The 15,034-nt window shown below is 49.1% G+C and overlaps 1 protein-coding gene across 19 annotated transcripts in view; it reads right to left on the minus strand.

Moving 5' to 3' along the window:
* Positions 1–275: 275 nt before the first annotated feature.
* Positions 276–15,034, minus strand: part of abi3bpb (ABI family, member 3 (NESH) binding protein b) — a 33,326-nt gene continuing 18,567 nt past the window's right edge. For 2 of the 19 annotated variants that reach the window (XM_046381796.1, XM_046381793.1), the window contains exons 3-24: positions 14,869–14,937; positions 14,655–14,787; positions 13,262–13,443; positions 12,377–12,429; positions 11,854–11,893; positions 10,776–10,850; positions 10,282–10,356; positions 9,183–9,383; positions 8,761–8,838; positions 8,120–8,308; positions 7,058–7,123; positions 6,005–6,091; positions 4,408–4,476; positions 4,185–4,304; positions 3,762–3,851; positions 3,433–3,642; positions 3,244–3,349; positions 2,653–2,732; positions 2,540–2,569; positions 2,302–2,460; positions 2,094–2,216; positions 276–1,831 (exon numbers count right to left, since the gene is read on the minus strand). In XM_046381796.1, the coding sequence (XP_046237752.1) occupies positions 1,716–1,831; positions 2,094–2,216; positions 2,302–2,460; positions 2,540–2,569; positions 2,653–2,732; positions 3,244–3,349; positions 3,433–3,642; positions 3,762–3,851; positions 4,185–4,304; positions 4,408–4,476; positions 6,005–6,091; positions 7,058–7,123; positions 8,120–8,308; positions 8,761–8,838; positions 9,183–9,383; positions 10,282–10,356; positions 10,776–10,850; positions 11,854–11,893; positions 12,377–12,429; positions 13,262–13,443; positions 14,655–14,787; positions 14,869–14,937 (2,351 nt within the window). In that variant the 3' untranslated portion in view covers positions 276–1,715. The remainder of the gene's footprint in view (positions 1,832–2,093; positions 2,217–2,301; positions 2,461–2,539; positions 2,570–2,652; positions 2,733–3,243; positions 3,350–3,432; positions 3,643–3,761; positions 3,852–4,184; positions 4,305–4,407; positions 4,477–6,004; positions 6,092–7,057; positions 7,124–8,119; positions 8,309–8,760; positions 8,839–9,182; positions 9,384–10,281; positions 10,357–10,775; positions 10,851–11,853; positions 11,894–12,376; positions 12,430–13,261; positions 13,444–14,654; positions 14,788–14,868; positions 14,938–15,034) is intronic. The other 17 variants (XM_046381794.1, XM_046381795.1, XM_046381797.1 and 14 more) reach the window with 17 other exon arrangements.

Here is a 15,034-nt window from a genome sequence, read left to right on the forward strand (position 1 = left end):
ACGTCAAAGACCAGATATTCTTTTTGGTCTCGATCGGCCCATTCAAAGACATGGCGGACTCTGCAGAGGCCTGATAACGAGCTCATCACGTGACCCTCCTCAACGTGCTGGTGCCTGCACAGCTGCTGTTATGAGGTTTCTTTAATATGAACTGATCAATAACTAATCTGTGGGGGGGCGGCTGTCTCAGTTTTGTCCGTCCCCGTGCTAAGCCGTTAGCATGTTAGCCTGAACACACAGGATTGACCGGAGAGACAGAAATGCAGAGACGTTTCTTTAAAAAAAGAAGAATCAAAAAGTCTTTATTGTTGAAAGTCAATACAGAAACAAACAGGAAATCATCACCAGCACAGCCTTGTGGTGACAAACACTCTCGCCGTCCTCAGATTTATAATAATGGGGTCTATGCATGAGTACAGTCAGGGCTCCAGAGCAAAGTTAAAGGCACAGAACAGGAAACAGCATTCAGTCCGGTGCTCCGTCGTCCCGCATCGCTTTGGGCTTCCTGCCTCGACGACCCACCACACAAACATCTGCTTTACAATCTACCAGGCAGTCAGCTGGTTGACAGAAGTGGACATCCAGTTATCATTAGTTCTTCTTCTTCCACCGCACAAAGAGGCTGCTCACAGCCAGCATTAATGTTTTATTACAGCTGGGCTGCGAGCGTCGCCTCTCGCAGTAAAACACAAAAGTCCGCAGTGAAGGGAAATGCATCTCCATCCTCTCCACGTACACACAGATGCATTTCTGTTGTGCAGAGTGCAGCTGAAGACGCCTCCGGCCGGCAGGTTCCCCCCTTTGGGAGCAGCTCGCGTTGGTACACGAGTTTTATTAAAGTGCAGGTTCCTGTGAATCCAAATCCTTTACAGTTTTGGCATTTTTTTCACCAGAACAAGATATCTGAAGGGTTAACTGAGGCTTAGGGGCCTGTGGTGGCAGGCGGCTAAGGGTGTACATGCATGAGGCAGGGAGACATAAAAGTCCAGATCCACCAACCAGCCAAAACTTTAAAACCACCGACGAACACCGACGAGCCACAGCGTCTTAATGCTGCGAGGACGAGGAAGGCGAACGAGGAGTCAGGTGTTATTCTCATCACCTGTCGCTGGCTTTAACGTGTTGCCTGGTCGGACTGGTTTTACCCGTCAGACCCGAATGCCAACCCGGACGGTTGTTTGCGGTTAGCGTGTCTCACTTCATGGTTGTACTTTCACTTTAACTGGAATGAGCTCGACCGGAAACAAAATGTTGTGAACGTCCACACCAGAGAAACAGAAATCCTGTGACCTCGTGAAGAAATGTAATCAAAGACCTTTGATAAATAACATCTCACAAGTTATGAAAATAGTATTCCAGGGAGCCAGCTTCCCATCATTATTTCTATAACACAAAATAAAATATATCTAGCGTGGGTCTGCCACCCTGACTGCAGAGAGCGAACAAACCTCCACGTATCCTCCTGCTCTGCTACCAGTTTAGCCTTGTTGCTTGATAAATAGTAAAGATGAGGCACGTTTGCTATTACATAATTTTTTAAAATGCTCTCTCGTTACTAATTCCCTGACGAGTATGTCCTGTACATGTTTTTACAGCACTGGGTAAAGTGAGGCAGTTCAGAGGCCCGGCTGATTTCTAACGACCCCCTGCTCCTGTCGCCATCCCAGCACGGGCGACGGCTCCTCCCGGGCTTCTCCCAGAACCACTCAGTCTGTTCACCATTTGCCGGGGATGGGTGTTCCACACTCGTACCACGAGACGTAGCTGACGTGGGAGTTTCCTCCTATCTGGCCGAAGTGGACGGGTTCCTGACGCAGGGCTCGGTAGAAACCTGGAAAACAAGACGTCACGTGACCAAGACTTCCTGTTTGCTTTGCTTGTACTCCTGCTGGGGGGTTCAGGAGCTGCGATTCAAATCGTCAACATGTCACGTCACAAAAGTGCTTAAATATTTGTTGAATGCAGTCAGTTTTTAGTCAGCACCCAAACAGTTCTGGAGCTGGCTAGGACTCCACATTCACCATGCAGAACAACCACAGCTGAGAAGATGTCCTTTCAACACCTGCCAGGTGAGTATGAAGCAAAGCGCTTACCTGTTCTGGAAGGCAGCTGGTCGGCTCTGAGCTGCCTGCCTGTTCTTCCATCCAGGAACGAATCGACAAACTGGCAGTGATCCTCACCGAAGCCGGACTGATCTCCGATGTTGTGGAATTTACCTGCACGGGAAACAAAACCAGAGACGGCTCAGTGCCGGGCGAAGGCGAACTCCTGAATGGCGCCAGAGGTTGACAGTGAACTCACCGTTGAGCGAGTCGCTCAGGTAGATCTTGTACCTGAGCGAGTTGCACAGCTGGACGCCGACAAACTTGCGGTACCAGGTCCTCTTCACGTACTGTTTGCCGTGGCAGTCGGAGTACGAGTCCGTCTTGAAGGGGAACTGAGTCCAGATGGCATCTTTTCCTGCAGAGACACGAAGGTTTGACTTCACTGTGCTGACCACCGTAACCCTCTGGACGACACCGTGGGGTTTAAATCTCACCTGAAACGTTCTCGCTCACCCTCGGGTCCGCTAACGAGAGAAAATAAAGTTTATTATTTAATGAAAGATTTCTGTTTTTCTGTGAGTCTGTTAGGCACTGAGAGGCGTCCTACCCGACTCCGTGTTGAAGGACACGGGCTCACTGAGAGGACCTTCACCCAGCTCGTTCTTCGGCTTCACCTTGAACTCGTAACTGAGACGAGACAGAAAAACTGATCTTAACAGCACAAACCGAGAAACCTCCTCCGCCTCTTCACAGCTTGAGGCAGATCAGATAAACGAGCGTCCAACATTTCCCGATTTTCTCTGTTTTTACTGATCAAATCAGTGCGGGTCGCAGGGCTTTTAAGTGGTTTCTAAGCTTTTGCAGTACAACACGTGAACACTCGCTGCACGGCTGCCTCTGTCCAGACCGCTTCAGGACATTGTTCTTGTTGAAGGGGGACAGTGACGTTGCTGCCCCAGACTTCATTTCACCTTCACACCCAAATAGTTTTCACACATCCAGACGCATTGAAACCTCAGTGAGCTTATTTTGACTCTCTGAACGTCTGGCGGCGGCGCCCGTGTCGACTCTGTAATTGCTCGGCTGCCTCGGCGTGTTTGGACAGCTGAACGCGGCGTGACTGGAGCGCCGCCTGAGCCTGAACCGGCTGACGGTTTCAGGAGTTCAGGAGTGTTTCAGGAGGTGCAGCCAAGCGTACCTGCTCTCAGGCTTGAGGTTCTCCACAGCGGTGTGAGTCTGGTTGGTGGTCAGGATGGAAACCTGCTCTCCGTCAGGTCCTTTGGCCGTGGAGATGACTTCGTACTCTGAGAAAAGGACAACAAAGTCAAGTCCGGATCGGCAGAATACACACTGAAAGAGAAGAAGAAGCTCTCTGCCTGTGTCGTACCGGTGGTGTCGTTGTCAGTTTTCTCCCAGTCAAGGATGACGAAGGACGGGCATCCCTCCACCGTCACCACGGTGAGGTTGGAGGGCGGAGACTTGGGCGGAGCCGTCACATTTGTCTCTCCGTGCTCGTCTTCGGGGAAGTAGTTGAGGGAGGAGGTGATGGAGCAAGGCTCGTCCGGTTTCTTGCCCGTTTGGTAGATGACGTGAGGCGCTTTGGGAAGAGGAGGAGACCGACTGGTCAGCTGACGCAGCAAAGCATCAACCCTGCAGGGTTTGGGGTTCAGGTCCCTGATCAAGTTTATCGATCTGAGTGGTTGTGTGTGCACTAACCGATGTAACGCTTCTTGCCCAAAGCATCAACGTCAGAGGACGGCTGTGATTTGAACAGCTCAGAGTCTTCCCAGGTTTCCTGTCGACTGGCTGAATAAAGAAATAAAAACAGATCAGTTTACACTATAAAGTCTCACCTTTCCACCAATACTGACCAGGCTGCCACGACTTTTTCCTTCTTTCCGAATGTTTTTCTGAAAGCACGTGCAGGCATGGCTGCTTGTGTTGCTGTATACATCCTCCCAAAAATCAGAGAGAAAATAACCCAAAATGATATTGTTGCAACTGTGTTTGCCAAGATTTGGCACCAATTTGAGCCAAACTGGGGAAGTTTTCACTGCTGTCCAGTTTGTCAGAGAGAATAAACAAGAGGTTTCATTTGACCACATAAAAATCACACAAACGAGTCAGTTGTCTTCATACCAGCTGCTGTCGGTGCAGAAGTTGTGGTCTGTTTCCGTTCCTGTTTGGTTGGCTTGGCGGTTGGGACTTTGGGTTTCAGGACTGGCAACTTGTCCGTCTGCTTAAAGTTGTTCACTTTGTCTTTGATGGAAAACATGACAAATATTTATTTACAAGAGCAAACGGAAAGGTGACAGTGAAATGTGCTTTGGAGAGAACATAACGTCCTCTGGACTCTTCTTACCCGTCTCTCCGGGCTTCCCCACCATGTTTGGTTTCTTGTTGATCGGTAAAGACGGGCGAGCAGGAGATCCTGCGACAAACAACATATCAAACATTATCTATACGAATGAATTATGACCTGTAATTCTTTTTCACCACCAGCAGATTGTCCAGATCTGTGACCTTCCACTAACTCATAGATGCTTTTGCTTATGAAAGGAGATACTGTATGGAAAACAGTGGAACACTCCTTTAACCACCATCAACATAAAGTGCTTTCATAACTCTTTGAAGTGGTTCATTACACAACAAAAATGTCTGTGCTATAAATCAGATTCAGGCATGTTTTGCCTGTGGACACTTTCAATCTAAATAAGGCAAAGAGTGAAGCTTTAGCATCAACTTTGGCTCTATTTTCTAGCTAGGTGCTCTCTAATCTCCTGGAAAATCAGAACTCGATACCCATTTCCAAATGCCAAATGAACCTGAAAACATGAACAATCCCGAGTAATTCGTGTGTTTTTCTAAAATCCACCACAGACTAAAGTCCAGAACCTGCATCTAATTACAACCCCCTTCTCTCACTTAAGGAGAAGCCAAAATTCTTCACAATCAAGGACTTGACCCAGTTCCAAAACTAAATGGAATAAATGCAGAGCCAGAAACATGAAAGATGATGGAGTCCTGAAACTTTTTAGTTAAACAATACAGACGCATTCCTTTCAATCAGTTCCATGTAAATATGATAGACTGCCTGTGGTGAATATCTGCTGCTCTTTTTGAATTTATTTGGTCCTCAAAGAGCTCTTTTGCTTTCTTGGGTAAAGCTTCTATTATTCCTGAACAGTTGGACATAAACTAAGAGCTCCCTCTCAACAAAACATGGAACCACTTCATGTCGAATCTTCAGAAAATGATTCAGGGCAGTTCTTTTCCACCGCGAAGTCCTAGTGGAAACTGTGCTGTAATTACAGCCCATGTTCAGCAGTGCCTGGTGATTACACTGTGAGACTAAATGAACTAAATATTGGTATGATTTTCTCTTTTCACACACAAACAACCTTGCGATAAAAAGCAAACAGCAGTTTCCACATTCTGATGAGCAGCGCTCGATGCACGCCATGCTGTCCTGGTTGCGTGAGGGTTTTCTAAACACAGCGTCTCTGCAGCAACGTGCCTGAAGCTTATCGCGCTCGCAACGCTCGCAATCAAGCAAGAAGCAGAGGCTGAAGCACGTGGACCGTTTATAAAAACACTGAATTAAGGAGGCAGCAGGTCCAGACACCAGGTCCATCACTGGCAGATTTCTTCCTTTCTGTGGCGAGAAAAAGCGCAAAGCTCTGCAAAGTGACATCCATAAAAAGTAAGCTAATGATCAGAGGAGCACATTCTTTTCCGAAAAGGGAAAATACTTTCCACAGGCTCCGCCGAAGCTTCTGCCAAAAGCTTTCAAGCTGACGGACAGCATTTCTTTCGTAAGCCTTCCAAACGTTTGCCTTTGGACACTCAACACGACCGAACCATGCAGCCTCGGCGGCGTAGAGCAACTGAAGCGCCAGTCAACACGCGACGCGGGCGAGTTCTGGGTGCAGACAGGCGAGACTCATGCCTTTACCAACCATAAAAGAGCTCTTCAGTGGTGGAACTCGAACGGCCAAACACGTCAGGGAATTCAGACTTCTTGTCCTCCAGCAATGAGTTGTTCACTGCAGCAGGAGAAGCACTGCAATTAAAACCCAGATCCACCGCACCTGAGCTCTGAATCCCTGACACCAGGACGAGAGCCATCCAGTAGTCCACTGCCTTGCATTCTTGTCACAAAGTTCATGTTTAAGTGTCTTGCATCAACCCTAACCGGGTGGTAACGCACAAAAGACAGCAGACCAATGGAAGACATCAAAAACTGGCTCATGCACCCCATGACATGCACAACGTAAACCATCACCGAGAGCGCAGGAACACCTGAGCTCAGACCACATGTCCACCTGCTATTAATGTGTTTTTAATTGTTAATACAATGTGACTGGACCATCCAGGCCACATCGGAAGGTGGTCTGGCTCACGCTGTAACCGGACCTGTAAAGTTTGGACATGTCCGAGAAGACAAGTCAGTCCCCTGCAAATGAAAAGTTAAAGTCAAGCCCTCACCCACATGGTCAAATATGTTAATACTGACACGAGAGACGCGGCTCTGGTTTTAATTTACCATCTTTGCATCAGAGGCAGCCCTCTTTGTACTGTAATTAAAATAAAAAATAGCTGAGCATCCACTGAGTCCCCACAGAAAGCAACCCGAAACCCCTGACCACAACCCCCCACCACCACATGGAGCACAGAGTGATTCAGTGCTGCTGTTATTGGACTTATGTAACCAACTCAAATAATCAAGCTCCAGCTCCAGCATTAACTTGATTATTTGAAGAAGTCCTTGCAAGAAGCTTTGCTGAAAACCTGCAGAAGCTTGAGTTGAGACCACATGTCAGACAAAAGGCAACATGGACGGACAGACCGGTGGATGGATGGACGGATGGATGGACGGACGGACGGACGAACATAAAGGTATTAATAAACAACACGGATGAAGACGAAAACACCGACATGAGCTGCAGTGGAGGTGGAGATGCTGCAAAAGCGACTGATGAAACACAGAGTGACAAACGAGGTGTTTTTACCCAGTCGAGGTCTGGACCATAAGGCCGGTTTAGCTGGGGAAATGCCCCGGTGCGGCTGCCCGTTTACTGTGGGGAGAAAACCAAGCGTTACGAAGGGGAAGAAACCGTCTCTGAAAACTGAACCCGACGTGAGAACAACCATTCAAGAAATCACATTCTGCCGACAACCTTTGTGTCGTCACTTTTGATGGAATTCTGATTCTGAGACTGAATGAATCAGAAATCTCATTCAGTAATTTTTACCCCCTGATCTCAGGATGGTTTTTTTAGTTTAATCCACTGATAAATCATTTGACAACTAATTTGGAAAAGTGAATTCTTTTTTCTAGCCTGGTCTGATCTCACCAAGTCCCCCTTCAGACCTGATGTAAAGGAGCTTAAAATGCCCCCGTCTGGTTGTCAGAGTGTGAGGTTCATTTCAGAGTGGATCTGAAAGCCAACAAAAAGCAAAACCGTAAAACCGCAGTGAAAACAGACTGCGTGGCGAAGCGGACCACAGTGTGGAGACCAACGCGGCCTGCTGGGGTTTACTTTTCGTTCCGCTGGGATTAAAAGAACATTTCAGCAAATCATCAAAACCAGAACCAGAATCCGACACCAAACCGGCAGTCAGCAGCTTCACCTGAGCGAACGGAGGCCAGTCGGAGCACAACCGGCCAATCAGCTGAAGCCACTGCTGCAGGTGTGACGTCTGCACTCTGCAAAGCCCGGTGGGTGTCAGGAGGAACCTAATCAGTGCACTCTCCTTCCTTCGTCCAGGCCTTTGGATAAATCAGCTCTTTGCACTTGAACAAATAAGTAATTTAATTTCAATTTAATGACCAATGGGTGGGATTTTTTTAAAAAATTTAGGCCATCAATTATTAATTAGAGTGATTTTTTTTCATCACAAATCCTCCACAGATATCATGAAAACCTTGTGTTGTAAGCTAGCAGTTTGAGGCGACGAATGGCTAACAGTTGAACGCACGTTTTCCTTGTGACACACTGAGGCTTTGCAGGATGAAACTCATGGAAAATAATGCAAGAAAGTGAAGAGGAGTGAAGAAACAGGAGGATTACCCCCGAGTATCCCCGAGGTCGGGGATGAGTTACTGGGTCTAGAGGAAGAGTGGGGCTGTCTGAGGCCGCTAGAGAAGGGAAAGAAGGGGTTTCTCGATGCAGGCCTCGTGGATCTGACCACCGTGGTAGCTGCTGGGTGGTAAGGCCGCAGAGGCAGCGATGGAGAGAGATTTCTGTTGCTGCCTCGACCTAGAAGATAAAAACAGTTGCAGTTTCCTGCGTTACAGTCTGTGATCTTGTCTGCATCTGAGTAGCCAGTCAAGCGAGCTCGCAGCAGCCCTGAGCCGTGATGTTAGTGATGGAGGTTTGAAAACTAATGGACCATTAAATTCAACGTGACTCTGTGAACAAATGGGTTGGAAGGCATCATGATGAGTCTTTAAGCGCACACAATCTCAGGGAAACCACAGTCATGTAAGCCGCTGATGAGTTCAGCCATGACTGTAAGATCGTGTGCTGCATGCAGACATGGGAGGCCATTTTGGATGAAATGTATTTTAATGGTGCGATTCCTGCAGCGAGCAGCCATTCCTGTGGACAAAAACTTTGCAACAAGATGGTCGCAGATTACCAGCAGACAGAAAGAGCAAGGCCGCCTTTGGTTGCAAGGAACAGGAAGTGTTTCGTGAGGTCAATGTTACCCCAGCTGTTAGCTCTGGCTCTCTCATTGGCCAGAGCTGGTCTCGGCAGCGACGAGCCGTCCTGCGATTTGACGAAAGCTGCGTGGGAAAGAGAAGGTTTGAAACGACAAATGTGGGACATTTTTTGATTTGAGTGATGGTCCACAACCTGTCAAAGTAAAACTGAAATCAGAAAAAATATTTAAACAACAAAAGCCTGGAAGTTCATCGTGAAACGGCTTGAATAAGCCGAGAGGACACCCGTCAGAGCCTGTCAGGGGTGCAGTGACATCCAGGGGCTGACGTGTTGTGTCTCTGTGTTATCTCATAAACACAAGCTGACTTCTGTCGCAATCAGCCGCAGGGTTTTCCAAAACGCTGACAAACGGTGCTCATTTCACAAACATTAAAATGAAGAAGGGAAGCTGGGAGGTGGAAATTACCAGTAGGCTCATGAGGCTTCTCGGGTGCACGAGTGGGCGCCTTAGCAGTCTGCCCGTCATGTGAGTCACCACCGGAGGGGAACTTAACGAGGGGGGAGGCTGTGGCGTTGGCGGGAGGGGCTTTGGTGGGCAGGAGTTGGGGCAGTGCAGGATGACGAGCTGCCGGTCGGTCGGTGTCGTTTCTAAAAGTGTTTCCTTTGTCTGGGGTGAGAGAGCAGAGAGGTACCGGGATCATGGAAACTGATCGACTCTGGTTGGATTTCAGAGACCAAATGTTTGCTTTGGGTTGACTGAAGCTAAATAAAGCACATTTTAAACTCAACAGGTGAATGTGCTTTTCTTCTGGACCTCCAGTTCTGGCTCTGCTATCAAATAAATTCAAATGGCACCCAGTCAACACTTTCAAATGAAATTCAGATTTCCAGAGGATTAAGGTTTGGTCCCATAATCTCGGACCTCCGAATACAGAAAAGCCCAGAAGACAATGTAGTCGTGAAGGGACGGACAAAGTGGACGGGAGTTTGGGGAATCTGCAGAACGACTTGTGTTGTCTTTCCCCGGTGGGGAAATCCAACAACGTCTGCGTCTGAACGGGCTGACATGCAGTCCTGTCATGCAGACTGACTGAGGACAGAAGGACAGACAGAAGGAGGAGCGGATGGACAGTCACAGTTTCTCTGATGCTGGCTTTACTGAAATCCAAATGCTTCATTAACGCACACACAACGATGCAGGGCTGTTTTCAGACTGGGTGCAGCTCTGTGGAATCTGAGGGGACAAGACAGACAGGAAGAAAAGCAGCAGAAGGAAAACCGACGGCCTCGGACGCACAAACGAAGCATCGCTGCAGTCACATGACCATCAGCAGCACCTGCCGCGGCTGCGCTCAGGTGGGCGGGGCACCTGACCTCCAGTGACTTCATTTCCACACCTGGACTGGACTTTCTAACTGGGCTCAAGACATGCCAGCATGCAGCCAATCACAGCAGCTGCACGTCCCTGACCCCCCCCCCTCCCCCCCAGGTGCATCAGAAGCAGGTAAAGACAGGCTGCAAATAAAGCTGGATGATTACAAAATGAAACGTTTCTGTCTTGTTACCGAGTGACACATGAGGCCATTTGGGCTCAGCAGAGCCGGGCTGAGGTAAAGTGTCCTGGTGGCTCTCAGTCGGCGCTGTGGGGGACAACACGCTTGTTTAGAGGAAGTAAATGTGAAAGTGAAAGTGGTGGAAGCAAAGGGAAAAGGGACAGTTTGTAAATAATTTGGTTGTAAATGCAGATTAAAAGAAGCAGCCAAAGAAGTCGGGCTTGACTGACGAAAATGGATTCGTTAAAGTCCGGTTCGGTTCCGGTGTTTCATCTCAAATCCGCCTCCAAACAGGAAACGGGATCGGCTAATCAGATTCGGTCTGTGGTGATCTCTCCACAGACCTTCCCTTCGTATCTTAATCTTCACATTAATCAGAGCTCTGGAGGCTCAGTTTTACAGTCAGTCAAACCCGACTGAGAAGCCTCTGAGGTCAGAGCGTCTCCTCAGCCCTGAGAGGAAGTTGTGTGTTTGTCTGTGTGGAGGGAAGAGGAGGAAATAATCACCAAAAGAAAGGTGAGGAGCTCCGGGGAACGCCGGGTGTTTCAGCAGAGGCGGGAGTCGAGTCCTGTTGTGCAGAGCTGCGAACGAGTCGACACGTCACAGGAAATGAAACCACACACAGTTTGAAAAGACAGATTAAAGTTCTGTGGAGTCTCTGAGAGTCCCATTTATTTCCCCATAGACAGCTAGGTGACGGACAGCTGGAGCCGTCGAAGTCTTGGACGGACGTGAATAATCAGCCTATCAGTCATCAGTGATTTTGTGTCTCCATGAAAACCAGATGGTGCATCTCAACCGGCTCCAAATGTAACATTTTGGAATCCGGTGACTTTACAGTTTTAATGAGGTTCATTAAGGACTCTGAACGCTGCAGGTTCAGCTCAGGTTCAGCTCAGGTTCAGCTCAGGTTCAGCTGCAGGTTCAGCTCAGGTTCAGCTGCAAGGTTTTAACGGATTCTTCATCGGTTTGGGCAGATTTAGATCAAATGTGTGGAAAGCAGAACATCGCTGCTGATTTAGCAACTCAAAGAGCACAAAATGAAATTGCTGGATGAGGACCAGCAGCTGCTCTTCTGATAGCCTGACATTTTGATTTATACTTCAGTAATTTATTTGGTATAAAAACATCCTCTGGTTCCTGCGTGTCCGGATGTGGAACACTGACTCTCTGGGGTTTTTGGATCTGACTGAACAAGCTGTCTGAGGACTCGCTTTGGGCTTCCTGACGATTCATCACAAGCACACGTCGCCGCTGACATGGAAATAAAGGCACATTTCATCTGAGCTTTAATGTCGACTATTTCGTGATACGTTTGAAGCTTCCTCCTGTTTGTGACCAGCCTGAACACGCAGCCACGTCTCTCAGAGCTTTTATTCTCTTTTTTTATTGTCATGGCCTCTGCAAACAGACGCAGGCGGATTACACACAACAGTCCAGCGTGTACTGACTGTACATACCTGAAGAGCTATTAAACAAATTCCTTCAACAATGTCAGGCAGAAATAATCACCGAGCAGCAACAAACGCTGCCCGGACAAGTTCAGTAAAACTGTAAGTAAATGAGAGGAAAGACAGATCTTACCTGGACGAGGAGGGAAGAGAGCGTGTGGACCCAGAGGCTTCTGAAAGACAGAAAAGATTAACTTCAGGCTGGTGATTTTGTTCCCAGAGTGCACTGCTTCAGATCCTGTCACCGGCCAGCTGAGCTGAGATCGAGGTGGTGGCCTCTTGGTTTTGTATTTTGTGTATTTGCTGCAAATGAAATTGAAATGTGGCTCAAAGGTTTTACTTTAAGGCCGGCAGCCTGGACCTCCACACAGTGTGAGTGAACCACGTGAGCACATTCCAACATGAAACAGGAACGACGTCAACCTCTGACCCCGCGAGACCAAACCCATCAACCCGTCCGTCTGCTGGGAGATCGACGTCACGCTACATCCATGTTTCACACTACACACACGTGCTGAGGGCGGGGGACGCCCAGAGGGGCCCACAGGGGCCCACAGGGACATAAACATGACATATGAGGCCCTGAAGCAGCTCGTTTGGGCTGAGCTTTTACTCTCAAGTCACACACTTCCAGATGAAAATACTGGCTTACGCACCATCGGCTTCGCGAGAGGATTACGCAGCTTGTACGGCTTCTGTGCGTTCTTATCTGTGAAATACAGAAGAACACGGACGAAAGTCAGAACATTTGGTCTCCTGTTGTGATCAGACAGGTTTGATTCGTGTGCAGCTGCATGTGTTTAAACGTTTAATGTTCTCTCAAAGAGGTCACTCAGGACGCTGTCTCAGGACACTGTCTCAGACATTGTCTCAGGACGCTGTCTCAGACACTGTCTCAGACACTGTCTCAGGACCCTGTCTCAGACATTGTCTCAGGACGCTGTCTCAGGACATTGTCTCAGGACCCTGTCTCAGACACTGTCTCAGACGCTGTCTCAGACACTGTCTCAGGACGCTGTCTCAGACACTGTCTCAGACATTGTCTCAGGACGCTGTCTCAGACACTGTCTCAGGACCCTGTCTCAGACATTGTCTCAGGACGCTGTCTCAGACACTGTCTCAGACACTGTCTCAGGACCCTGTCTCAGACACTGTCTCAGGACCCTGTCTCAGACATTGTCTCAGGACGCTGTCTCAGACACTGTCTCAGACACTGTCTCAGGACCCTGTCTCAGACATTGTCTCAGGACGCTGTCTCAGGACATTGTCTCAGGACCCTGTCTCAGACGCTGTCTCAGACACTGTCTCAGACACTGTCTCAGACGCTGTCTCAGACATTGTCTCAGGACGCTGTCTCAGACACTGTCTCAGGACACTGTCTCAGACACTGTCTCAGGATGCTGTCTCAGGACGCTGTCTCAGACACTGTCTCAGACACTGTCTCAGGACTCTGTCTCAGGACCCTGTCTCAGGACCCTGTCTCAGGACGCTCGAACACAAAACGACATAAAATGACATGCCATGAGAAATGCACTCCTTACTGCCCATGCTGGTGTTGTGGATGACCGGTTTGCTCCACGTGCCGCTGCGGTCGTCCTTGTTGGACCGGACGCCAAACTCGTAGGGCGTGTTGGGTTTCAGGTTGTCGATGACCGTGTCGCTGGTCGGGCAGGTCTGATAGATCCACTTCCTGTTCCTCTCCCTGTAGCGGATGGTGTAGAACCTGCAGGTGGGCAGAGGCGGGAAAATCTGAGTTACAGTCAACAGTCAGTCAACTGACAGGAAGGCCTGAAAGAGCGAGAAGGTGGGAGGAGCTCAAGTCCTGGGGACGAACACCTGACATTTCATCATCCAATAAAGCGATCGTGGCTGACATGTTGGCACGCCGTCGTCCACTTCCACCTTCTTCAGACGCAGAGCAACACAATCATCACAGTGTCAGCTGATATTTGTGGGGTTCCTCAGGGTTCTGTTCTCAGTCCTTCATATTTTTAGTTTACATGCTGGTTTGTCACAACAGTTTACGTCTCTAAACTTTCGCCAGAAGTCATGACTGCTAAAAACCAGCACATACTCCTGACTGAAAGGCCCCTGACGAGGCGGCGAGGTGACCCCAAACTGAAGACTCATTGTGTTCAGCTGAACTCAAACAGAAATGAATTCATCAAAGTTTCCCTGACAAACACCTCTGCATGGTTTGTTGACTTTGCCCACGACTGTTGAGCCCACAAGGTGCCAGAGGACGACAAAAGTCAACACCTTCAGCCCGTGTGGTTTCTCTCTGGCCGTCTTCAGCCGCCGTGACCTCAGCGTGGAAACAGCTTCTCCTGTTACGTGTTGTTAATTCTGGCGAGTGGCACAGCCGATCTCCACTTTCACCCTCTCATGTCGTGCGGAGCTCCAAGAACTCCGAAGCGGCGGCCAAACGCTCCACAGACGGAACCGACATTAGCTTTTAACAAGACGCCCGGAGTGGCAGAGGACGCCTCGGTCAAGCTTTCCGACGGCTTCTCCAACTCGTTCGACAGGGAAGGCAGAAAAAACAGGAGCATTGGAGGAAGGAGAAAGTGAAGGATGATGGAAAAGAGAGCCGGCGTGTCGCGGTCAGCGTAGCGTCACTCAGCACGTCCGACCGCTCAAACGCAGCAGCAGCAGAGCCATTCGTCATCTTGACGGGTCAAAGGCTGAGACGGCCGACGTGATTTGTCAGCGAGAGCAGAAAAATAAAGTCAGACTTTGGGGAAAAGCGATCATACGAACACATGAGAGGAGGCAAAACGCTTTCACGTTCAGCAAACCAAAGAGATCGTGAGTTCGTGAGGAGATCCCACATCCTGCCGTTTGACCACACAGCAGGTCAAACTGACCTCATCGGCTTTAAACAAACCAGGTCAAAAACAATCCTCACAATCACAACCTGACTGCGACGCTCACCCGTCCTCCAGACACTCGTTCATGATGTTCCCCTCGTAGGGCGTCTTCAGGTAGTTTCCCCAGGACAGCAGCACCGCCGTGGGGCTGACGGAGCCGATCACCAGGTGGAGCGGCTTCTCCAGGTTCACCTTCCCTGTGAAGACGGGCGAGGACAGAGTGAGACGTGCCGCGGCAGGTGCAACGCTGCGAACCAAACAGGAAGTGGTCGGCATACCTGTGCAGTGTTTCTTCACGTCGTTGACCGGGATCGGCTGGACGGCCACCAGGTACTTTGGCTCCGCGTCTGAAACAACATGCGGATTCATGAAGTGAAAAATCTCTGAACCGCTGAAAGCATTCAAACCAAATTCAAAGTTCCTGCCCTGATTTCAATGATCGAT

Source organism: Scatophagus argus, chromosome 24 (genome assembly GCF_020382885.2).
Source record: "Scatophagus argus isolate fScaArg1 chromosome 24, fScaArg1.pri, whole genome shotgun sequence".
NCBI classification, from domain to species: domain Eukaryota; kingdom Metazoa; phylum Chordata; class Actinopteri; family Scatophagidae; genus Scatophagus; species Scatophagus argus.